Here is a 26322-nt window from a genome sequence, read left to right on the forward strand (position 1 = left end):
ACTCTCATCTTTGCACTCGTGGGGTTTCCTCCCTCAATCACGCGTTGGACGGCGTGCACTTCAGCCAGGGATTATTAAATCTGTTTGTGTCTCATTCTTCAGCACTACTGGTATCTGGATATTGCACTTCGGTGGTAAGGAATGCAGGCAACTAGCCGCCAACAATCTGCCAGGCAAGGAAGATGACGCTGATGGCTCTACTGTGATGGCAGTCCGGCGATTGTTAGCATACCCATCGAGGACTATGGTACTTTACTAGTACCGTTACTACTTCAGGCACATCTCCTTTCAACTTTACTTGGCCCAAGGCACTTGCACCTGCTCGTCGCCTCCTCGCTTCCAAGACTCTTAGCACAGCTTGATAACCATGGCAACATGATTTAACTACCTGGGTTACAATATGTAAATATTGCACTACTGTATGGGATCATACACAAACTAGGCCATAATTGAAAGCTCACTAGCATTTGAAGAGAATGACTTAAGTCACAAAACCAACTGTAAAGTGTTCATCTAGGTGTCAGGTCAAACAGTGATGCGCCCATTTACTCACACACAGACACGTAAACTCACACAAACTCTTATACACACACATGCACGCACATATGCAAACATGATAAACTAATTGATTACTGAACAATTTTATAAGGTTATCTTTTTTTTTCAGATTGAATGTTACCGCTGAAAAAGGTGGTTGCATGTTGCCTTTCTATGTCTCACACGGAGTTCAACAGAGCTCAAAAGATTGACTGAAAGTGCTGCCTATGCAAATAATTGTGAATTCTTTTGGCTCCCACCCACAATCTGTAAACATACATACATAAATACATTTTACAGTACAGTTCCCTAAAATTGCCAAAAATGTTGGTTGAGTCAAGGCAGTTATCTGGTGGCCTGATGACCAAATGCCGAAAACAAATAAAGATGTTTAATATATTAAAACGTGTGTATCATCAGTTCTTTTAATTTTATCATTAATAGGCTCTATGCACGATCGCTTCCGCGTTTTGTCTCAGCCCGCCCAGTTACATCCGGTGCTGCGTCGGAAGCCGTTTTTGCATTAGGTGGAGATAATGGCAAATTACACTCGCTGTTTACAAGAACTACCAGCGGTTAGCAGCGTTCGTGCATAGAGCCTATAGGACATATATTCTCATAGTCATTCAATGATTCATCCTCTGCCTAAATTCCGAGATGAGCCCATTAGGTAGTGAAATACATGCGTTCTCTTCAAATGCTATTGAGCTTTAAATAATGGCATATTTTGTGTATGATTCCATACAGTAGTGAAATACACAGCAATATTTACATTTGATTTGACAGTGTATTTTAATAAATATAAAATATCTAAAAGTTGTGCATCATACCTGACACCTAGATGAACACGATACAGCTGTTACACGATACAGCGATAAAGTCATTCTCTTTAAATGCTATTGAAATTAGAAACGTTTATACCGATGTCGTATGTAGGGCTGTGCAATATGGCTAAAAATATTATCGATGTTCGGTATCGATAATTATTGACATTTTTTATAACCTTTTTTTTTTTTTTAAATAACATTTTATCCACATTATTAAGGCAAACAACAAATTATATTAGTTTTAGCAGTCAAAAATAAAATGTAAACAAAAATATCTGTCTTGTATTAAAGATAAAAAAGTAAGTGTTAAAGAAACTCTTGAACTTAAATAAAATGTTACAAAATGTGTGCAATGTAAAAGTGTAAACGTAGAACAATCAAGGCAAACTTTGAGGTTTATCAACATCTGTAATAAGTAGGGGTGTAACGGTTCACAAAATTCACGGTTCAGTTTGATACGACACAGTGGTGTCACGGTTAGGTACGTTTTTGATACACCAAAAAGAAAGAAATGCCAGAGAAATGTCCTTGATTTAAAAATAATAATAATAATAATAATTATGATAATTAAAAGAAAAATTCTTTTTAAATAAGTGAGTTTTTCTACATCTTGAAACTTTTAGTTTTATAAATGGGGGTAATATTTGAAGATGAACAAATAATGTTTTGGTCATCACATTAAAAATAACATTTAAATATGATAATATTTGAGTTTTGAAGTGCTGGAAAAAGATGTGATGTACTTGAAAGCATTTTACTATTCCTGCTAAACTTGGTTAACCATGGTTAACTTACAGTTAGTGTTACTACATTAAATCCATGGTGAATGTTGCTGATCTGTAGACTTATAACTAGTTAATTCATGGCACAATGTTTCTCCTTGTTTCCACGTCAGCTCTGTTTGATCCGTTAATAACAGAAATTTGAATGCTTCTCACTAGATCTCGCAGTGATGTTATTACTTCTGTGGCGAATTCAAATGCTTTCTTTACTGGATGTCTTAGTGATGTGTAGTAACGGTGTCGCTTGATCAAGATCGGCTCGCACTGCACTGTCCAAACAGTTGTTGTAAAGTAAAGCAAAATAAAATGGACCGAAATTTACATATAGAATATTATAGGTTATATTTTTAAACAGACTGAATATTTTGGAAGTGATATCTGAAAGGTGAATGTGAGTTATTGAATTTTCAATAATGAAAATGTGTGTGAAATGTTTTGAATTGAAATATTCACAGCTTAAATATACAACAATGTTGAATTTCAGCAAGTGCTTTTTCCGGTTTTTGAACTGTCACCATTGTCATATATATCTATACAGTAGTCAACATTTGAAGTGGATCAAAACCTTTCATCAAAGTTATACATGAATTTTGAACAATACCCCTTCTAGTCTTAGGACAACTTTGATGAAATTTTTTGGCCCACTTCAAATGTTGACTACTATAGTTTACAAGCACCTTGCAGAATCTGCTAAATGTTAATTATTTTAACAAAATAAGTGGGACCTGAATAAGATTATTCAGGTCCCACTTATTTTGTTAAAATAATTAACATTTAGCAGATTCTGCAAGGTACGCGTGTAAACTACAGTAGTCAACACTTGGTCCAACAACAGTCAACTATATGGTCCTCAAGACAAAATAAAAGTTTAAAATTAAAAATGACTCCATTCAAAAGTTTATATGCACTTCTTACAATACAATACTAAATACTGTATCGTTACCGGGATGATCCACGGCTGTTTTTTGTTGTTGTTTTTTTCCTTTCCAGCAGTGACTATGATTTTGAGATACATCTTTCACACTGAGGACAACTGAGAGACTGTATGCAAATATTACAAAAGGTTCAAACTTTCTGTGATGCTCCAGAAGGAAACACGATGCATTAAGATATGGGGGTTGTATATGTTTCCACCTTTTGTAATAGCATCTTTGCTTTTTTTCCTTTCCAGCAGTGACTATGATGCACAAATTTGTTTCCTTAACCTATTTATTACCCAGATTCCATGAGTTTTGCATACGTGGCTGGTGCATTGTGGGCAAGAAGCAGACGTGTCCATACTGCAAAGAAAAAGTTGACCTTAAAAGGATGTTTAGTAACCCGTATCCTTTATTGCCTTCCAAAACACAGGCCTGGCTTCATAGACAGGGCTTAGATTAAGCCAGGATTACGGCATATTTCAATTAGGACATTTAAGTAGCTTTTATAAACCTGCCTAAAAACATTGGCACTGACATTTTAATAAAACACATTCAGTTAAACAGCCCCACCATGCATTTTAGTCTTGAACTATGTCTACGCCTTGTCTGTGCAACCAGGGGCATGTCAATTAAATTAAACTTCAACGTATAACTTGTCCTGCAGTAGTAATGGTTTGGGTTTCCCACTCTTTTCATAAGCTGAACCTGCCAGTAACTCCTCTTTTTTCCCCTGTTTTAAAGATTCAGCTGATTATAAAGCAGACTTTATATAAGAAATGCCTAGAAAAACAGTGACCTTTTTCAGTCCTTTGTGCTTTATTGAGAAAGGTATACTTTCAGGTGGTGTTTTAACAAAACCCTTGTTTCTGTTTAAAACTATTTAGACACCATAGCAGTTGGCTTAAACTATAAGGCAAATGACTTTTGTGCCAAGGGTTTTATTGCAGTGTAAATGTTATTATTTTTTTTATATTGTTATACATTTTAATCACTGAGTAAGAAATTACTAATTGACATGACGATTTGTCCAGACAAGTCTCTGATAATGTTTCCACACAAGTTCCATTTTTAGGGAGAGTGCAATTGGTATGAGAGACATCCATTATAAGGCTGTGCTATGCCACTTGTTTTGTTACATTTAAAACATTTTATTATGCTGCTCTCTGAAATACTTGAAACCAATTTAGTGTTTTTTCTGGGTTATCTTGTTTTACACTGCTCATACTGTACCCAGGATTAACAATTAATCCTCCTCATCTCCCGTGGTTAGCGCCGCCTTATTTATCAGAGCTTTTACATGTCCTCACTCCTGTCAAAGCACTGAGGTCGTCCAATCAGATGCTCCTTGATGTTCTGAGATCCAGGTTCAAAAGTAAAGGTGACCGAGCCTTCTCAGGGCCTAACCTCTTTAATAGTCTACCTGTTCATATAAGAACAGCTCGGACTGCTGAAATTTTCAAGTCGTTGACTTTTGACACTGTTTTGATACTGTGACATTCTCTACTGTGTTTGTTTTGTTTATTTGTTTTATCCTGACATTAAAGCAGTGGTTCTCAATTCCAGTCCTCGGGACCCCTTGCTCTGCACATTTTGTATGTCTCTCTTATCTTACACACTCAGTTCAGTTCATGGAGTCTCTCCTAATGAGCTGATGATCTGGTTCAGGTGTGTTAAATAAGGGAGACATACAAAATGTGCAGAGCACCGGGTCCCGAGGACTGGAATTGAGAACCACTGCATTAAAAGCACTTTGGTCAACTATGGTTGTCTTTCAATGTGCTATACAAATACTTGAACTTGAGTGTAGAGAAATTGTCAGGCAAATGTATGGATTGGATGCTAAAAAGAAACAGAATTTCAAAACTGCAGTGTAGATCTGCAGCTTATCAGCAGCCCCGCATAACATCCGCACAAAAGTGCTGTACATAAAATAGCATAAAACAGTACAGTATAGGACCACACATTGTCAGCCTCTTTAATTTAATTCTCAAATTATAAGGCTGTAAGAAAAGTACCCATCCCAATAAACAGTGATGAGGGTTGTATCCAAAATATCCTTAAACAGAGCACTGCTTAAGGGGAACAGCCATTTGTAGTCGTGTCTGAAGCCATTGTGGATGTTACCGAGTGCACTCATTCAATCCCACTGTGCACCGCAATATCGAGTGTACAACCAATGTACACTCAACAGCTAGAGAATACCCAAAATATAGGGTTAAATTAATTCTTGCGTCTCACCAGAAGATGATGCCTGCAGTAGAATTATTCATCCATTCTTTTTCTAAACCGCTGGTCCAATATGGGCACAGCTTAATATCAATATCAGCTCAATTCCTTTTTAATTGATTATTTAATTGTTTAATTGAGGTTTAGTTTCCATGACAAAGTTCAAGATAAATCGTATTATTACTACTGGAGCTGCTAGTTTGCTAAGTTGCAAATGATTATTAAACGGCAAGCACAAACTGTGCAAAAGTGCCAGCCCTTCTGGCTCACTCAGTGTTCAAATTCACTCACTCGTTTTCATTCCCTCCTTTTATTCAAGCCACAAAAACCACATTGTAAATTCACAATACACAGTCTTTCAGCCAAGGATAAAGTCAGTACATACATATATTTGTCAAAAATGTTTGTATTTTAAATGGAAAATGTGAGTGGATGCGGCAAAACGCTGTGGTGCGGCATGATTTGATCTGCAATGTATATTATGAGAAAATGAAAGTGTTTTTGGCCCTTGATGCATCTAAATCAGCTGTAGGAGACCGCCAAAACGAAAGCAGCAGTGCAGCAGTATACAACAGCAGTATAGCCTTTTGTCGACTGCTGCTTAAATCTCAGCGAGGTCAGCGCGGGATTTGCAAAACGCTTATCCATTAAAGATGGGTCAGTACCCACTTTATTTGGATCAACTTGCTATTTGAGCGTAAACAACATCTGCAAAGTTACGACGCTCAAAGTTCAAAGCAAAGGAAGATATTTGCTTTTAAAGAAATCGTTTCTAAGGACTACAGCAAATGGCTTGTAGGGACTACACGAGCTTCCTCCCGGGTTAGTGACATCACTAACCCTATAATTTACATTAACCCCGCCCCGGGGAACGAGATTTATAGATCATCATTACAGAATATGCTAATCAATGACTGGAAGATAACTACACATAAGCTACCTAAATTCATCAACTAACCATTCAGAAATGTCCTGTTGCATTCTACATGTTGTCACTACTTCTTGAGTCTCTCCATCATTGTCTTACTCCAGTTTGAACATAAACATTGACATTTCCAGTGCATGTCTGTGTGAGGTAAAAGGACACTAGCTCTTGAAGCTCCACCCCCTTTGCTGAGAGCAGCAGCTCATTTGCAGTCAAAGGGACACAAAAACAGTGCATTTTTGCTCACCCTCAAAAAGTGACAATTTTAACATGCTTTTTTTAACATCCAATTTGTGCAACAAAATATCTGTAGGGAGTTTTGAGCTAAAACTTCACATACACACTTTGGGGACATCAGAGATTTATTTTACATCTTGTGAAAAGGGCATTATACCACCCCTTTAAAACAACATAATAGGCCGTGACACATCACGTCGCCAAATGCTGACTATGTTGTCGCCTCCCTTCGGATGCGTCTGGGTTAAAAAGCTGCATTTGAACACACCGCAAAGACTACTGCTGTCTGCCATTTAGCATGTGTGTTCTGTGCATGTTTGGCAAGAACTGTCAGCAGGTATGAAAATATTCAGGTAAGATGAAGTAAAATTAGAAACTTCTCTCTGTGCCGTCTTGACTTCTTTGCTTGCTTTTTATCACTTTTTCTTTTATTCTTGTGCTCTTTTGCTAAACTGAACAGTAATATCTCTCATTGACATTCTGAATCAGGCGAACTGCCGCCGACATGAGCCTGACTAGAGCTGTTGTGTGTAAAACACTACAGGAGCATGTGACAGGGTGTTGCAGGGTGTCATGTAACACATTATCAGCCCCTTTTAATGTGTTTAATTCTCAAATTATAAGAATGTAAGAAAAGTACCCATCTTGGACTCTGCAATGAATAGAGAAATGTTAAAGGATTGTGGTCAGAGTAAATGATAGCTGGAAACCCTCTTTTGTGCAGAACTACTACCCTCCACGGGTTCAGTTCTCAAGTTGACAGTGTGACAGTTGAGCCAGAGCCTCCGTTACGAAGTCTAAAACGTCACTTTAGAACTAGCAACGAAGGAATGTTGAGTCGCTTCATTGATGCTTTTTGTATTATGTAGAGTACAGTATTATGGTATTATGAGAGAGATCGGCATCTGATATTGCATTCATTCTTCAGGTCTATGTTCATAACATTATATCCAAAAAATCTGTTTGAATGTCTGCTGAGGAAAGCGATATGTTCGTCTTTGTCCTTCCCATGACAGCACTGCTAAAACAACTTTCTTTGTTCTGACTCACTCATCAAGTCAAGTCATCTTCATTTATATAGCGCTTTTAACAATGTAGATTGTTTCAAAGCAGCTTAACACAGATAAACGTATAATTTGAGGTAACAGAGATTGTTTTGGCTTTATAGTATTTTTTTAAGTTATTTTCCAGCTAAACTTAGTTTTGATTGATTGATTTGCTTCCGTCGCAACGATCATTTGTTATTAAATTAGGGGCCACTAAGACAACACCATTCTCTCTCTACACAGACTTTAAACACGAACCTGTGATAAACGCTGATGGCGTTCGCATGCGCATTAAGAATTGGTTCTATAGTTATGTGCGTTTGAATATATGTGCGCAGGTAAAAACAATAAAGACAGTCTTTGCCACCATCTATTGGCGTAATAATGTAACTTTCTCTGAAGTCCATATCATGATCCTTTCTCAATAGCAAATACGGCATATTATTTATATAGAATATGTATTGAACAACTATTTTTAAAAGAACAACAATAGCCATTATAAAAGATAATAGGAAATAAACACAAGCAAACAATTCAGTTAAATGTACAAGCAGCACTCTAGTACAGGATTCAAGTGAAATATAGCCTAAATATAGTTATGAAACTTAATTTTCCCTTTAACCAAAATCAATTTGCTCTGAAACTAGTAATAGATTAATAAGACCAAAGATCGCCCCGTTTGATATACCGCAAATTAATTATATCTAATGTTTAATCACTGTCTACATAAGAGCCAGCGGCAAATTCCCGAAGGACTGGCCGGGATGAAGCTGTTTTCTGCGGGTACATGAGCACTGAACGGCCGGCTTGCCAGGATTGCCGGATACTTCACCATATTGAGGGGCTGATTGACGGGGCCATGTACCGTAAAAACTTGGAAGAGAACCTCCTTCCCTCAGCCAAAACACTGAAGATGGGTCGTGGATGGGACTTCCAGCATGACAATGACCCAAAACATACCGCCCAGGCAACAAAGGAGTGGCTCAAGAAGAAACACATTAAGGTCTTGGAGTGGCATAGCCAGTCTCCAGACCTTAATCCTACTGAAAATCTGTGGAGGGAACTTCGAGTTGCAAAGCGACAGCCAAGAAACCTTTAGGATTTAGAGAGGATCTGTAAAGAGGAATGGACCAAAATCCCTCTTGAGATGTGTGCAAACCTGATGACCAACTACAAGAAACGAAGAGGAACCCAGATATATATATATATATATATATATATATATATATATATATATATATATATATATATATATATATATATATATATATATATATATATATATATATATATATATATCATCATATCATCCAGCCTTAAAACTTATAATTTTGTCAGTGTTTAATTAAAAACATCCAGTTTTGCAGACTATATGATGGTAAATATTTAATTAATTAGTTGTCAATACAATATATAACAATACAATATATAGGTCAGTATGCTGAATTTCACCCCAAAATTCAGCATACTGACAAAATGATAACCGCAAATCCATGTTTCACTGCCTGAGGTCCAGTTGTTACTATGAATTGCAGCGGTCCAGTTGTTACTATGAATTGCAGCGATCCATTTGCTTCTCTTTTCGGTAGCTTTCAGTCTGTAAAGTCTGTAAAGCTTTCAGTCTTTTTGCAGTCTGTAAAAAACTGTAAATAATAAATCAGCTCCATTGCGGATTCCAAATGATCAAGGGCTTTGGGTGTTCCACATTGCACATTGCAAGGGTTCTGCTTGTAGTGGGCACTCGTGCAATGTAAGCAATGTACATCCGAGTGAACGAGATGGAAGGGAAGCAAGAAAAGGGCATACAAAAATTGGACTTAAACGTAGCCCTAGTTTCATATGACAGCGATGTTGTGTCGTGTTTTCAGCCCTGGTTGCACATCGGTTTGTCGCGAGGTGAAACTTCCATGGTAGCATTGGCGCGTTGTTTGCTTTGTGTAGATTCGGTGTATGCTGCATTTGTAGAAGGCTAGCATTCCAAGCAAACATTAGCTGTGACGTACACGTAAACAAAAAAGGTCAAATGTGAGACTACAGACATTTTCCTATTTGTACAGTAATACCTTGATAGGAATGTAATGTAATGCAAACCTTAATTTCATTCAGGAAGTTTCTCTCAGAACACAAAATGATCGTTGGCAGTTTTAATCAGTTTGGCTGACTTCTCAGAATCATGATTATTATTAAAAATAATATCAGTTCATTTGTCTTGGATGTGTGGATGTCTGTAATGCTTCTGAGCCAGGCGTCGACATCTTCCCCTTGGGCAGTGGGGTTTGTTGTCTGCGACATGTTGGCACGCTGGGAAGAAGAGACAGACAGATCTGTGTGGGATATATGCCTATATGTGGTGGAACAGCTAAGTGTCATTTCAGTGATTGTAAACCAACAGTGAAGTGTGGTGATGTCCAAGTGTTGGTCTCAGTGTAGACGGTGGGCTAGTGATGTGATGCTTACGTCACTCTACTGAGTAAGGGAAAGTGAGAAAAAAAGGTTCAAACTAATTTAAATGGAAAGTAAGTAAATAAGTAAATTTTAATTATATAGCACATTTAAACATAGCAGGGCTATCCAAAGTGCTGAACAAAGTAAAAACAAATCGAGTAAAACAGAAACAACCAAACAGAACAGACAGAAACAGCATCAGGAGATAATTAAAATGCCAGGGAATAAAAATAAGGTTTCAATTTAGATTTAAAAATAGCAATTGAAGGTGCAAGGCGGATGTCCAGAGGCAATTGGTTCCATAGACGTGGGGCGGCAACAGCAAAGGCTCTATCTCCCTTAGATTTTAGACGGGAGCGAGGGATAGATAAAAGAGCCCTGTCTGAAGATCTTAAAGATCTAGTGTATGTGAGAGGAGTAAGAAGATCTCTAATATATAAGGGAGCTTGATCATTAAAGGGATAGTTCACTTTGAAATTCATTTTTGATATGTTTTAGCTTACCTCAAGGGCATCCAAGATGTAGGTGTCTTTGTTTCTGCAGTAGTTTCAATTTTGATATTTTTAGGTCAAACCGTTCTTGTCTGTCAGTCATATAATGCATGTCGATGGTCACTGGCTCAAAACACAAGCACAGAGTCCAAATTAAAACAATTCCCCATCGTCCAAATGAAACAATTCCCCATCATAAGTACACATTGATGGCCTAAGACACGAAACGAGCGGTTTGTGTGAGAAAACGAACAGTATTTATATAGTTTTTAGCTCTTGAAAACAGCACACGTCCAAATGATCTGACGGCGCGGGCGGGTCATAGATATATACATAGATGTCGCCTTGGCTACTGCAGTTCATTGGAACGAAACCGTAGCCAAGCGACATCTAGTGTATATATCTATACCCGCCCGCTGACGGGTATAGATGTATACACTAGATTTCGCATTCGCTACTGCAGTTCATTGGAACGAAACCGTAGCCAAGGCGACATCTATGTATATATCTATACCCGCCCGCGCCGTCAGATCATTTGGACGTGTGCTGTTTTCAAGAGATAACAACGATATAAATACTGTTCGTTTTCTCACACAAACCGCTCGTTTCGTGTCTTAGGCCATCAATGTGTACTTATGATGGGGAATTGTTTCATTTGGACGTGGGGAATTGTTTTAATTTGGACTCTGTGCTTGTGTTTTGAGACAGTGACCATAGACCTGCATTATATGACTGACAGACAAGAACGGTTTGACCTAAAAATATCAAAATTGAAACTACTGCGGAAACAAAGACACCTACATCTTGGATGCCCTTGAGGTAAGCTAAAACATATCAAAAATTTATTTCAAAGTGAACTATCCCTTTAAGAGCTTTAAAAACAAACAACAGAATTTTAAACTGAATTCTAAAATGGATCGGTAGCCAATGAAGCGAGGCTAAAATTGGGGTGACATGATCGTATTCCTTTGCCCCGGTCAGCAGCCCAGCTGCATTTTGGACCATGTGGAGTCGAGCAAGCGATGATTGAGGAAGACCCAAGTACAAGGAATTACAGTAATCCAGGCGTGAATAAAGTTTTTGCTTTGGTTGTTTCATCTTCAAAGGGGCAATCGAATCTAAAATATCAGAACAAGCGGTGTAAAACAGAGAAAGTAAATTGTCAGGGCCATAGAAAGACTCAGCATTCAAGATCGACAACTCTATAGTATTAGCTAGATATTTCTCACTAAACTGAGAGGCGGTATGTGGGTTTATAAAGCGAGAAAAAGAGCCTGCAGGCTTCTTAACCAAGGCTGAACTCACAACAGGAATCGTAAAAATAATGGGCTTATGATCGGAGAAGGAAGCATCTTCAATAAATACATTATCTACAGGGATCCCATATGACATAATAAGGTCAAGTTTATGACTGCGGACATGTGTTGGTTGATTCATGTATTGCGTAAAGAAACCAATCTCCTTTTTTCAATAGGATTTTATTTATTTTTTCAATTAATATTTTCTATCAATGGAAAAGCTGGTTTCAAAAAGGTAAACAATATTATTGTTTAACATCTTCTTTTTTTTTCATGATCTGATGCAATTTGATATGTAAAAAGGTAGTCTCTGTGAATTTTAGAAAGGATTTCAGTCCTGCGTTCCAGAGGTCACCAAGAGGTCTTAAGAAGGTCTGTTTTAGGTCTCTGTCTTGGTAATCACCCCCCTTTGGCATTAACTCATGATTTTCCTCGTCTTAAAGGATTAGTTCACTTCAAAATTAAAATTCTGTCATCATTTACTCACCCTCAAGTTGATTCAAACCTGTATGATTTCCTTTCTTCTGCTGAACACAAAAGAAGATATTTTGAAGAATGTCGGTAACCAAACAGTTGTCCAAAAGTTTGAAACAACTTGAGGGTGAGTCAATTTTGAAGTAAACTATTCCTTTAAGATGTGCCATCTCCGAACCCATTTGTCATGTTAAACTGCCTAACTATTGACAGGTAGTTATCTCTTACAAGCGTTCTTTGTTTAGGGAGTTGGTCTGTCTCAGCCTGGATGACGCCCAAAATGGCAGGTCTTCTGATTTTATGGTCCTGGGTGTTGATTGACTCTCTGTGGAATTCTGCTTCTTGGTCAGTTTGAAAGGGTCATTGCGGTCTGATAAGTCAGTTGTTTGCTTTTATTTCCAAACATTCTCTTCAATAACGTGAAGAGTAATGTTTCTTTCAATTGATAAAGTCAGTTAAATAATTTATGAATGAACCACTCGGTTTAAAATCTTTTTAAATGACAAAAAGTACAACTGTCTTCAAAAAAAGATTATAATTCTGCCTAATTGGGCACACAAATTGTATATCTCCCCACCTAATACTAACAGCACTCTCTAACTAACTCCTCCCTAGTCTTCTATGTGAGTCTTCCACGTACCCAAATACTGATGCCATGGAATCAAACAAACAGTTAAGAATCATCTCCTCGGCAGTGCACTCAACTCAGGAGATGCACAGAAATAAACTACAATACAAAATGCAACATTTAAGATTTACAACAGCAGAACAAGCTCAAAAAAGAATTTATTACATCGAGAAATTAATAAGACAACATAATGAAATGTTGTCTGTTGTGATTTACAAATTAATGAGTGAAAAACAAACAAAATTACAGAACTGCAGTGTGGATCTGGTAAACTGCCTAAGCAACAGCTTATCAGCAGCCCCGACTACCAACCGCATGTTGTTTAACTAAGGCGTCCCGACAAGTTTCAATTTCGCTTAAATCACGCACCAATCACACCAATCAGACCAACAAAAACAACCACAAACACAGCAACTGGGTCATAACATCCAGTACCAACTCGCAAAAAAACAGAAAAAAGTGTTACACGTGTAAGAAGTAGGCTCATACTTTCCATGTAAGGAAATAACAGTCTAAATCAGCAGGTATTAATAGTCTATATTCATTCAAAAAGAGAAACCAAAACTAGGGCTGCAGATATACAAACCATAAATAAGCAGCATTTTGAATGTCTATCATGATCACTTACTTCATTCCAAGTGGCTTATGTTGTTATGAAAATATTTGCGTATTGGAATGCTCAGGTAAGATAACGTAAAATTAGATCAGACTGCTCTCTATGCCATCTTGGCTTCTTTGTTCACTTTCATCACTTTTGCTTCTCGTGCACTGACTCGTTTGCTACTGAACAGCCAATCAGAGTGATCTTTCTCAACGCGGGCCCCAGCGACATGAGCCTGACTAGAGCTGACTGCAAAAACTATTCCGACAGACGGCCCGATGTTGGCCAATGATCGACCATCGGCTTGGTGTGTCACGGCCCTTAAAGGACTGTGGTCAGAGTAAGACTACTGAACATAAACCCTCACATAAACATCAACATTTTGAATGGCCCAAATCAATCCAAGTGCTCAATGACAGTCATCAGATTTTTTTTTGTTTAATTATTCAATCACATTAATAACACATCAAAATATCAGTTTTCTGTATGTTACTGAAAAGTAACAAAATCCCCAAACTGGAGCATGGATCTGGAAAACTGGCTAAGCAACAGACAATCATACATTGTTTAAATAAGGTGCCATGACAAAGTTTCACTTTGGTTCACACACAGGTTCACTTAAGTCACGCCCCCATCACACCAGACCTAAAAAAAAAAAAAAAAAAAGAGGAAAAAAACAGCCAGAACCACAAACACACCTGGGCCTTAACTCCCTTCACAGGTTTTGTTGTTGTTGTTGTTGTTGTTGTTGTTGCTCAATTTTCTATGCAAGATTATTAACCTTGTTAACCTTGCCTAATAACTGCTGAAATGTGATTGGCTGATGGAAGCCATGTTTTTCTAGATACACAACTGTCCTCATGGACAATGATTGCAACACTTGGGTCACTTTCATGTTTGGTTGTTTTGTTATAGTGCCAACAAATGGCCAAACCCTGTTGCTTCTGTCTTCAGACATAAGTGTGTCAAATTTTGTGAAAACATTTCCTGTTCTAAAGTTATATCAATTTTGGTAAAAGCTGTGATATCCACTGCTTTTGACAACTTATTGAAATTTTCCTGAAACTATAAGAAAAGTCTGCCAATCAGGTTATTATTCTACTGATTTTATTCCAATCAGGCGAATAGCCTAGAAACGGGTGTGTCTGTATTTATTTGATAAGTAGCTGTCTGCATGGAATAATGTATATTCAGCACCTCATTACTGTTTCACGTCAGGATCTGGCAGGTTTCAACTTATTTACTGTGTAAATGAACCCATTTTGTTTGTTTTTAAATTTTAGCACCTTAACTCTGTCTTTAGATGGGAGAGACCCCACGTCATGTACGGACAGCTGCTGGATTGGCTGCGCTACCTTGTGGCCTGGCAGCCTGTTATCATTGGTCTGGTACAAGGCATCAACTACATCCTGGGTTTGGAGTAACAACAGCACCCAGTGTAGAGGGACCAGCATACTTGATTCAAACTGCAGCAAATAAATGTCTTTGGTTTCTCAGAGACGGGGACTTTTTTCCTCCAATTACTGTCTCTGAGTTTTGCTGTGCTAATGTGTCATCAAATGAAATTCTACTAGCAGTCTGATGTTGGATGTTTTTGTTGGCATTTTTTGTCTGACATTTGTTGATGGACTACTTGAAGTTTGGACCTTTGAAATATGCATAAACAATTTACCATGTGCACATTGGGTTTTATAAAAAATAAATAAAATTGCTGTAAATATGTGCTCACCATAAGCACACTGGGCAATGCGCATGCGTTCTTTTACTGGTGTGAGAGTAAGTAGTACTGAAGGAAATAGAATGATTTAAAACTTAATTTTTACTTTGACACACTCTTGTGGATTGAGTTAAGCATTTCAAATTACCAGTAATCGTTATCCTGAAGTTCTAGTGATGAGCAATGCACATGTCATGATTAAGAAGATGATTAGCAGACCGTATGCAGTAAAGACAGACACTGCCCGACTCATTCAGTGGTCAAGCAGTCCTTTTCCCAGTTTGAGTAGGTCTGATGAAATGTACAACCGCTCTGACACACACAGGTATGCTGTTGTATGCAGACAGAAAGTACCCTAATGATGACGCCTTCCTTATTTTTCTTAACATTATGAAAAAAGTATTGTCGAATTTGAAGCAAACTGAAATATTTGTGTTTCATTTTTAAATGTTCTGTCAGTGACGCGTTGATGTATTATTTTTGAAAAATCCAAAAATAAATATCTGTTCTGTTTACACTAAAAATATTTAAACATCGTAATATATATTTTCTTTATAAACAGAATTCCTACAACAAATAAACTCATCTGCCAATGGAAATGAATGAGAATAAATGAATGAATGCCCAGGGACTGCGGGTGGAAATTAGCTCTTGAGCTAAAACCTGGTACTATGCATCTCTCCCCTTGAGGTTAATGTTTATTGTACGCTGTCCCTGTTTCTCTCTAAATAAATAAATACAGAAAAATAAATAAATAAATAATATGCTTTTTAAACAAGACTGAATAGAAAATTTATAAGATAATGTGTTGGCACAGATGGCATTTACAATCCGTATTATCGTGTACCATTGAACTTGCCAGTATAACATGGATGGGTTATTTCGGGGAGGAGACGGTGGCAATGCAGGTATGCACAATTTTACATTAATTGGGCTTGATAAAGGGAATTTACTTTTGTGAGTATATGTAAAATCTGTGTTGTGTAGTGTGTGCGCACAACAGGTGAAATCTACGCAAGTTTTATACATGAGGCCTCTGGTCTCCAGAAGAATATTTTGTAACGAAAGAAAAAAAATGTACATGTTAGTACATCAAGTAATGCATGTAATATAGTTCTCCATACAGAAATCTAATATATGTATTATGTACAAATATGAAATATATCCTCATATAAAGTAAAAACGTATATGCATAGCTATGTATGAAACCTATTAGAAATTGGAACAATTACATGTATTGACATAAATATAGCCCATAAAATGTTTTTGTATGTATAATTCATATTTTGAATAATTATTAGTACACATGGCATGTCAATGTGTTTATATAGACCTACAAATTAATAAATGCACACTTTATTAGTCTGTAATATATGCAGTGTTTACAAATCATTTGCAAAAGTTTATAAATCATTTATAGTTTATAAACTGTAGTAAATATGCATTTTAAGTCTACATTAATAGACTATATACAAATGGTGAGTTCTTCATACATTGTCACTGTAATTAACAAATTACTATTTTTTTATTTGCTCATATATAAAGAGTTAAATAACTTATTAACCGTGAATAGTTCTCACTTTAGATTAGGTCATGGAATATCGGAAAATGTCATTAAGTGCTTTAAACCAAAGAATTCCTTAAAATGTTTACTAATATATGAAGCCTATCCCCAAAGCTGAATATTTTTACTTAAAAAAATAAAAAACAATGCTGTCAATATGAAATACATACAAATACTTGTCTTTGTATGAATGTGTATACAAATTACACATACATGCACAGCATATTGTTTACATTCATGACATTGATATATGTCATACTCTTAATATGGATTTTAGATATTAAAAAAAGGGGGGGAAAAGAAATGTATGTTGTGACATGGAATTGTCATATTGTTTTTTCCCTTTTTAATTGTATGTTTTCTGGAGTCCGTGTGCACAGGACTACAGGACGAACCATAGGATCAGTGAGAGACTGGCCAATTATTTGAGCCAGAAAAATAGGCCTATACTGCCATCAAGTGGTTATATACTATGGTATTCCATTTTATATCCCTTTCTTTTAACCAGATTGCACTAATCTGTCAGTTTTCATTTACAAATGCTTCATTAATTGAAAAATAGAAAGAACAAAAAATCTAGTATTTGTTTTATTTTGTATAGAAATAAATGGTTTATAATTTAGAATATTGTTTAGAGCTCAAAATAAATAAAAATATTAAAGACAACACAGTAGTAGGCTACATTCATTATAAATTCATTCAGGACCCATTACACAACATACAAGCTCAATTTAATTTAAATCAAACAATGCTTTTAGAAGATATGAGAAACTTTTGGTATTTTTAACTATGTTGCCACGGCGAGGAAAATGGCGAGGAAAATTTTAAATGGTGTAATATTTGTGCATTTGATTATGTAGCTACTTATCCATTTTCCTGCGAGTGCCGTCAAGATTACTCTCTAGTGTTGTAGGCTACACTTGCCGCGAGACTCCACACGCTGTTCTGATTGGCTGTGATTTTTGCGTCTAGTGTGGACAGACACAGGTGCTGCGTTCGAAACCGCATACTTCCCTACTATATAGTAGGGGGAAAGCAGTAGGCGAGCGAAAAAGTATGTATGAATCCTTAGTAGCCTATTCATAAAAGAGTAGGCGAGAATTACCTGCGTGATGTACTAATTCTCGCGAGATTCGGACGTACGTATACTTAAAGTGCTTTCGAATATGCCTACTTTCCTACTATATAGTAGGCGAAAACAGTACGTGAAAGGAGTAGTATGTTCGAAACATCAGTATTCACAAAAGAGTAGGCGAGAAGTTCCCGGATGATCTACTGCTTCAGCGCAGATTCTCGAGTGCTCAACCGATGGATACTTTTCTATCCCAGGAGGCCACGCGAGAGGATACGTCGGTCATAATCGAACCTACTCTTTGCCTGAATGAATCAGCCGTTTGAATGAATCGTTTGAATAAATGACTCAATGATTCACTCATTAAGACGGTCGCCTGCCGCCTCCTACTGGCCGTTTATAAATATTATTTATATATACAAATAATATTTCTTATTTGTATATTCAAAACATATTTAAAATAATCTCATTACATTATTTAATGCAGTTTAATTTGATTAGTAACAGCCCTTTAGCATCTTTCTATTTTAATTTATTGATCAAATTTAAGAATTTTAAATGAAAGATGAAGCATAGGCCTATATTTAAAACGATTAGGGAAAAATGCCCTTTATAAAGGTTAAAATGTCATGAATATGCCGATTTATATATGTTAAAGCTGACTGAACAGTGATGAGAATACTGATTCGGAGTAAATGATATTTACAACACACACACAAATAAACAAAACATTTTTTTTTCCTGGACAAACAAATGTTTTTACTCGGACAAGTGAATGACCGACCGAAGGACAATCAAATGAAAAGGCTTAATGTTGAGCCTTAATGTTGGTGGACAGGGTTTACATTAAGACAGGAGTATGCCTTTATCTAGTTAATCGTGCATTTCTTTTCTTTTATCCCACAGCTGATGTGTGCAGTTGGTTCAGCTGCACACAGTCTGAAAAGTTTTTTTTTTTTTTTTTGGCAGTTTGCTAAAATAAAAGAGCCATTCTAAGATCCATCGTTTAAGCTGTTGACTTTTCTACCATGAGAAAGAACGTTAAACGAACGCAGCATTTTAACTACTTTTCACATTTGAAGCGATTATAAAATCATAATAGCCTATATGTGAATTAAATCCCATATTAGTTTTTTTTTTTTTTTTTTTTTAAAGCCATTAGGGTTTATTCTTGACTCTTGATTCCATGATAAGGTAAGGTTTAGGAAATGACATTTAAATTACTTTGAGACTCTGAAGCGATAGAGTAGCCTAATAGGCTATATGTAAAATTATTTTATGCACTTAGGTGAAAATTGTTTACATTTCTTTGATTTATGCACAGTTGAGACATGCATAAACCAAAAATAATTCCTTTTGTAAAACTTACTTGGCAATAAATATCTTTCTGATTCTGATTAGGTTTTAAAATAGATATTTCATTCATGGTATGAACAATTTAGCTGAATAAATTGATGAAGTTAGACTTTTCACTAATGCCTGGCTAAATCAGTGAACAGTGAAAGACATCTGCAACATGGCCAAAATCTTGGGTAGGTCTATACATTATAATTTTTTATTAATTTGCAACATGGTAATAGCCTATCATAAACAGGAAAATCTCTGTTTTGACCTGATCAGAAGGATAAACTAAAATCTAAAATCTCCTCTGGTTTCACAGCTGCACTGGCAGATTTATGAAATATTTAGAAATATTTTGTCTTTCTGCCATTCCAGGAAATGTCGTTTTATGTCTTTCATTTTCTTCCAACCTCGAAGTTTTTTTTTTTTTTTTTTTTTTTACTTTTTACATGTATAAGGGATTCATTTGCAATTGCGACCTGTACAAATGTTTAAGACAGTGTCATAAAAAAAATCTAAACATTATAAATTTTTGAAATGTATAGGTTTTCACCATTGCTGTGTTCAGGATTTTTTTGGGCGGAGCTAAAACGGTGGCTCGATGACGCACTGGAGCCACTGAGCTCCTGGCCCCTCCCCAAACAACATAACTAGAGCACACATTCGCATCAGTTCGCCGCTCAATCGCGAGTTTCTGTGGACTACCATCGTTTAAGTAAGTACATGTTTCCTTTTTGTGAAACGCAATATTATGTTTACATTGTTTTTAGTTTATCTTTGTAAAATCTGTAGTCATCTTTGTTCTTGCCTTACTAGTCAAGCTAAAGTAAGGCTAAAGTAAGTTAGCCTTGTTTACAAAGTTGCCGCCATGTTACAATTCACTTTCTGTAATAGCTACTTTGTTTCTTCCAGGCGTTGAGTTTTTCTTTTCTTCTAAGATACGTATGTTTATACGAGTGTGAGTACGTATGTGTTTTAAGTTAGTTTTGGTCAGTCGAATTAATTCGTAACTGTTTTGCCTTTGTTACAGTAACTTACACACTGAGGTTAAGCAATGTTGCTAGTTACGTTACATGTAGAAATGTAACTAGCTACAGTAGGTAGCCAAAGCTTTACATCTAGAAAGACTTAAGTATAGCTTAAATTTGGTGTTTTCTAACAAAGCAGAATGATATAGGTTGTTTAAATTATTTTGTTTGTCAGATAAAAGTATCCTGCTAGTTCAGTTCACAATGTAGCTACAGTGGCTAGCAAGTGTTAGCTAGCACGTGCTGTGTTGCTACTGTACTTCTAGGATTTAAGGGGATTATGATGAGTTATATTTATCTGAAGTGCTGTACTTTTAATGTTTGAGGACAGTGCTGTTCACTTGAATCACTACACTGAATGAGTACATTTTATTTTTTAACAATTTCACTGTTCCACGTTTGGCTGATGTTTTTTTTTTTTTACAACATAGCTACTGTATATTCCTAACGTTAACAATGTGGTTTTGTTCACATTTTCTTGCAGATACCTTGACCGGAGCATAACTGGTTAACTTCACACAAGAGACCTACTGTTGGACAATCGTTTTGGCTTTAAAGGTAAATGCATTCTTAGTTACAATGTCTAGTTACTGGGCCAAAAGGAGACGAATATTGAAAGGAGTTGAGAGGGACAAACAGGAAATTGCAGCTGCAAACGATGCTCTACTTGCTGTTATTCCTGACTTTGACCAAGTAAATCCTCCTGTTAATGAACATCAACATGGAATGGCTCCAACAAGCCATGGACAAACTGTAACCCCTGAAGCACAGGAAATAACTGTTGATGAGGTGTATGAACCTGGTGAATTTTTTTCCTCAAGCACAGAAGATAGTGAGGAGGAAGAGGATTGCCTAAGGACACAATTGGCAGGGTGGGCTATTGACAACATGATCCCCCATGTGGCACTGGGTAAGCTTTTAACCATTTTGTCCAAGGATCATCCAACCCTTCCTAAAGACCCAAGAACCCTTCTGAAAACAGTGACTTGTGTTAAAACAACAGAACTCTCAGGTGGTGTATACCATCACTCTGGAATTGAAAATTGAATACTATCGCAGTTTTTAGTGTCTCCTGAATTGCAGAAGTTGACGTCAGTTTCAATGCAAGTTAATGTTGATGGACTTCCACTTTTCAAAAGCTCAAATGCCCAGTTCTGGCCAGTTCTTGGTTTAATTGAGAAATACGTGGGTAATGTCCAACAAAACAAACTTCCATTTGTCATTGGTCTCTATTATGGGAAGAAGAAGCCAAGCAGCCTTCACTTTTTGAATCCTTTTGTAGAAGAGGCACAGCGACTTGAAGCGGAAGGAGTTCTGTTTGAAAGGAGAGCACTTCCTTTCAAAATATCAACATTTATCTGTGACGCCCCTGCTCGTGCACTTGTTCGAAATGTGAAAGGTCACAGTGGATATTATGGGTGTGACAAGTGTGTTCAAAAGGGGGTCCACTACGAGAACACCTTGGTAATGATGACCTTTCCTCAAACAGATTCTGCTCTAAGATTAGACCATGCAGTCCGTGACGAACTTTCTGATGACAGTCATCAGTGTGGAGAAACGCCATTGGCATCGTTGTCTGTTGGTTTGGTCACCCAGTTCCCACTGGATTATATGCATCTGGTATGCCTTGGAGTGACAAGAAAGTTGTTGCATCTTTGGCTAAAGGGACGGCGGCTGACAAGATTTTCGCCCAGCATGGTAAAAGAGCTCTCCAGAGTACTCCTGACCTTCACACCTCATGTTCCGTGCGAGTTCAACAGGAAGCAACGATCCATGGAAGATGTTGAGCGTTGGAAAGCTACAGAATTCAGGCAGTTCCTCTTGTACACTGGACCAGTCAGCTTAAAAGGCCTTGTACCAACTCAAGTGTACAACAACTTCATGCTGCTTTCAGTTGGCATCACCATCCTACTGAATGTGTCCCTGTGTGCTGACCTTGCAGACTATGCACACAGAATATTGGTTCTCTTTGTTGATCACTGCAGCAAGCTTTATGGAAAAGAACATGTGACATACAACATGCATGGATTGGTGCACCTCAGCCAAGATGCCAAAAAGTATGGTGTCCTTGATAACATCTCATGCTTCCCATTTGAAAACTTCCTTGGGCGTCTGAAGAAACTGTTGCGCAAGCCTACACAACCACTGGAGCAGGTTGTTCGCCGATTGTCGGAGAGAAGTCAGCACAGAAGAACAAACATCTCCAAAACAAGGTCCTTGAGAGAGCACAACCATGGACCACTTCTCAACGGTCTTTCTGTGAAAAAGCAGTATGAGGAGTGTTACTTTCAAGACTTTGTTGTGAAATGTTCAGAGGGAGACAACTGTGTCCTGTTGGAAAATAAAGACATAGTTGTTATACAGAATGTCGTCGTTGATGAAATGGACAACACTTTGGTCATCTACAAGAGGTTCCGGAACATGGTCGATTTCTTCACTTACCCTGTGAAATCTTCCAAGCTAGGCATTTTTCATTTATCTGGCCTATCAGATACACTCCGCTTTACTCATATAGCAAATGTGCAGAAGAAATATTATCTTCTTCCTTGCCCGGATGGAAAGGCTGGTTTTCCGTTGATCCACTTGTAAAAATGACTGCTTTTTTGAAGGGGTGAGAATTTAATTTATTTTGCCTGGAAATTAATCAATTTTTACTTAATGCACGGTTTTCTTCTATTTTAGATTCTGTTTGCCATTGTTCAGTTTATTGATGAGGAGGATCAGCCATTTGCAGTGGTTCCGCAAGTGTGGCTCAGCGAGGGCATGTGCTATTGGCCCCCATTTAACCTCCGCAAAAAAGACAAAGGCAACAATTTAGCCATCCGCTGCACGCCTCCACACAGCACCTGGGAGAAACATCATTTTAAGTTTATGAAGGGAGCAGGTAAATGGGTCTGACTTGTGCATTTGATTTTCCTGCATTTCATCTGTGTATTTTCTTTGTGATAACCAAGCTCTGAGGGAGGAGAACCAAGCTCTGAGGGAAAGCACTGCACGAGCAGGTAAGAACATGCACAAAAAAGTCAAACTTAGGAAAGAGTACGTGATGTATGTACAAAATTACCATATGCCTTTCATTTTGTAGCTTCGGATGACAGCGGCTCACTTCAAGAGCAGGTGAAGCAAGTTGGGACAATGTTGAAGATGTTTGCTCGCACTGGGCAATCAGGTACAACTTGCAAACAACACCTGTGGTTGTTGGTTTAATTCCCACTGGGGCCACCTATACATGTAGTAGACCTAGATATAAATGTCATAGTTTAGTAGTTGAGGGACCAGGACTGACTATTATTTTACTTAACCCCTGTAGGTGCAGATCAGACCTTAATGCTGTGACGTCTTGGAGAGTTTGGCGATGTTGTGCGTAGCATGGACAACAAAATGGACACTATGCTGCAACATTTCAGTGCCAATGTGTCTGTTGGAGAGTTATCCCTGCCAGGGGATCTGTTACTCCCCCTAGACACCCAGGAAGATTTGGCGTTGCTTGACAACAGTTTGAGGCAGGATAAAGAGCTCCAGGAACGATTTGTAAGTGTGCTGATTTCGTTTATAACTCCATAGGGTAATCTAAAAAGTAGAATTAAGATTGTACACTGCATATTCTACAGTCTGAATCCACAGCCTGTCACATTTTATATTTATGTATGATAAGCTTCAGAGAAATGTAATTTGTAAAACTTTTTTTGGATTTTCAGCTTCGGTTTTTGGCAATCAAATGTGGGAGGGACCTAAAGACAACCGTCTGGCGGATGCTTCAAAGTATCTTCTCTAATCACCTTTCCATCAATACAACCTGGACTGGAGTTGGGGATAAAGCATGTTTTAGAGACATGTTCCTGAAGACCATTGTTCAAAGTAAGTTGGATGTAAAAAAAAAAAATGTTTAGTAGATGTGTATGGCATTATGCCATTCAAATGGAATTACAGATCTGTATTTTCTACAGGAGCCATCCGGAAGAACCCGGCAACCCAGGATGCCACTGATGAAGCCGTCCAGGTTAACGTTACGCGTTACCTGAAAGGAGCATCTGACCGTGAAGGCGGAAAAAGGCGCCGCACAGCTGAGAGGGACCCACAGCCGACCCCTTAAACCTGGGCTGACTACTGACACCCCAGCATCACTGACAACTGGAACCCTTTCTTTATCCTGCAGTCAGTAACATCAAGACCCCTAAAGAAGCCAGAAGTGTCAGACTGCACTCACCCAATCCACACTGTTCACTGTGGATATTATCATAGTGCTTAACTCTTATTATATTGTTAAATATAGCTAGTAAATCCTTGTGCCACAGGTCAGCATTGCAGTTATATCTGTTCTACTACTGTTTTTACCTCAGTATTTTTTATATATATGTGAAGATGTTTATCACAGATAAAAGAGACATAGAACTTATTGCAGCACAGTGAAATCTTGTACCCCAGGTCAGCAATGCCATTATAATGGTCTATTCTACTCCAGAGCTTTATTCTAAATTATTACCACTTATCTTATTGTTAGAAATGGCTTGTAAATGTGATGTTATGCCTGAATTTATTTGGTGTCCTGCACATTCTTTGGTACCAGATATACTCATTACTTATGTTTACTGGTAATTCTTTTCATCCCAGAGCTGACCTCTTTATATTATTAACAATTATTGTAAGTGTTATAATTTGCTTGTAAGCTATGGCTGTTTTTTTTTTTTTTTTTACAATTTTATTGGAAACCTGCATGTTCTTGTGTGTGTGTGTGTGTGTGTGTGTGTGTGTGTGTGTGTGTGTGTGTATGATATATATATATATATATATATATATATATATATATTATTTATTTATTTATTTATTTATTTTTTCTCTTTTTTTCTGTTATTTCTTTTTCAGTGATCTGACATCATGTTTCAATGACAGTTAGCCTACTGTACTTTGAAATGTGGAATTAAAACGTCAAATGGAAATTTGTCTGGTTTTATCAATCATTATTCTTCATAAACTGCATATATATATATATATATATATATATATATATATACAAGCGGCGACCGATCGCTCGAAAATAGCGTTTGCCTCCGACGGGCCGCGGAAGGGCCGCCTTTGATATAGGTATCCTAACGGCGGCGGGACGGCGGTTGGCCCGCGGGCCGACCGCGGAACGAAGGCGGTAGGAAGGCGGCTGCCGCCGGCGGTGCACCGTCAAACGTGTTTGCGATTACGCCATTCTGACGGTGCGTGTCCACTACAGCGGCAAAAGTCCGCTCAGTGCCGCTGGCAACGCTGTAACGTCTCCGCTTTGGGGTGTGTCTGCTGTGAGTGTGTTTAATCTAAGTTTTTTTCAACACACGGACAGTATAATCATAAGCGATGCACGCGATTAAATTTAGAAATAGATAAGCTTTGTTTCCAAATGCAACAAGCAAAGATATCCTTTCAGTTTTATAAACTTTTATAAACCCAGCCAATATAAATCACAATGAACACATCCAAATTAAAATATTTAACATAGGCCTATATATAACAACTACAAAGCGTCTAATTTGTAAACAAAATGATTTACGCACTAAATCCAGCATAAACTCCGGCTCAATTTGCATATTTTTAAACTCTCAAAACAGACGTCACATCCCGAACCTCACAGCAATTGGCTGCCGACCGCGTTTTTCGCTTGATATTTGCATAAAGTCGAGAACTGCCCAACCTTTTGACGCTCTCGGTCGCTCTCAACGCTTTCTCCGGTCCGCTGTCAATCCCAAAATGCACTGCGCGAGCGTGAAGCTTGACTTCCATAGGAATGAATTGAAAACGCTCGCTCCGCTCCGCTTGCTCCGCGCCAGTGGAAACGCACCGTAATTACGTGTTTACACGACAGTTTCACACGTTTTAGCCTTTTTGGCCTACCATAAAAATCACGCGTTTGGTTTAAAGACTTTTGGCCCCCATAGCCTTAAGTACAGGGCCGGCCCGAGGCATAAGCGAACTAAGTGGCTGCTTGGGGCCCCCTCGCCACCAGGGGGCCCCCAAGCGGTCTTTTTTTTTTTTTTTTTACATATTAATTAACTTAAACAAGTGACAAAAATTAATGAATGGATTAATAATTCAAGACAAGAAAATTCTGATTTCATGGTCAATATACCTGCCTACAACTGCTGCTGTGTCTGCCAGTGTTTGAGTCATATGAATAACCTCG

The 26322-nt window shown here is 37.6% G+C and overlaps 2 protein-coding genes across 2 annotated transcripts in view; both read left to right on the forward strand.

Moving 5' to 3' along the window:
• rnf121 (ring finger protein 121) overlaps nucleotides 1–15171 on the forward strand; it is a 99255-nt gene extending 84084 nt beyond the window's left edge. Inside the window, exons 8-9 of the mRNA XM_084386918.1 lie at nucleotides 3367–3468; nucleotides 14741–15171. Coding sequence (XP_084243044.1) covers nucleotides 3367–3468; nucleotides 14741–14861 — 223 coding nt within the window. The 3' untranslated portion in view covers nucleotides 14862–15171. The remainder of the gene's footprint in view (nucleotides 1–3366; nucleotides 3469–14740) is intronic.
• Nucleotides 15172–23088: 7917 nt separating this feature from the next.
• On the forward strand, nucleotides 23089–24864 carry LOC311277424 (uncharacterized protein). Its single transcript, XM_084387739.1, has 5 exons — nucleotides 23089–23161; nucleotides 23245–23328; nucleotides 23470–23690; nucleotides 23858–24017; nucleotides 24107–24864. The coding sequence occupies exons 3-5, from the start codon at nucleotides 23529–23531 to the stop codon at nucleotides 24250–24252; spliced, it is 468 nt and encodes a 155-aa protein (XP_084243865.1). The 5' UTR covers nucleotides 23089–23161; nucleotides 23245–23328; nucleotides 23470–23528; the 3' UTR covers nucleotides 24253–24864.
• The last annotated feature ends 1458 nt before the right edge of the window (nucleotides 24865–26322 follow it).

This window comes from Rutilus rutilus (assembly GCF_951802725.1).
Source record: "Rutilus rutilus genome assembly, chromosome: 18".
NCBI classification, from domain to species: domain Eukaryota; kingdom Metazoa; phylum Chordata; class Actinopteri; order Cypriniformes; family Leuciscidae; genus Rutilus; species Rutilus rutilus.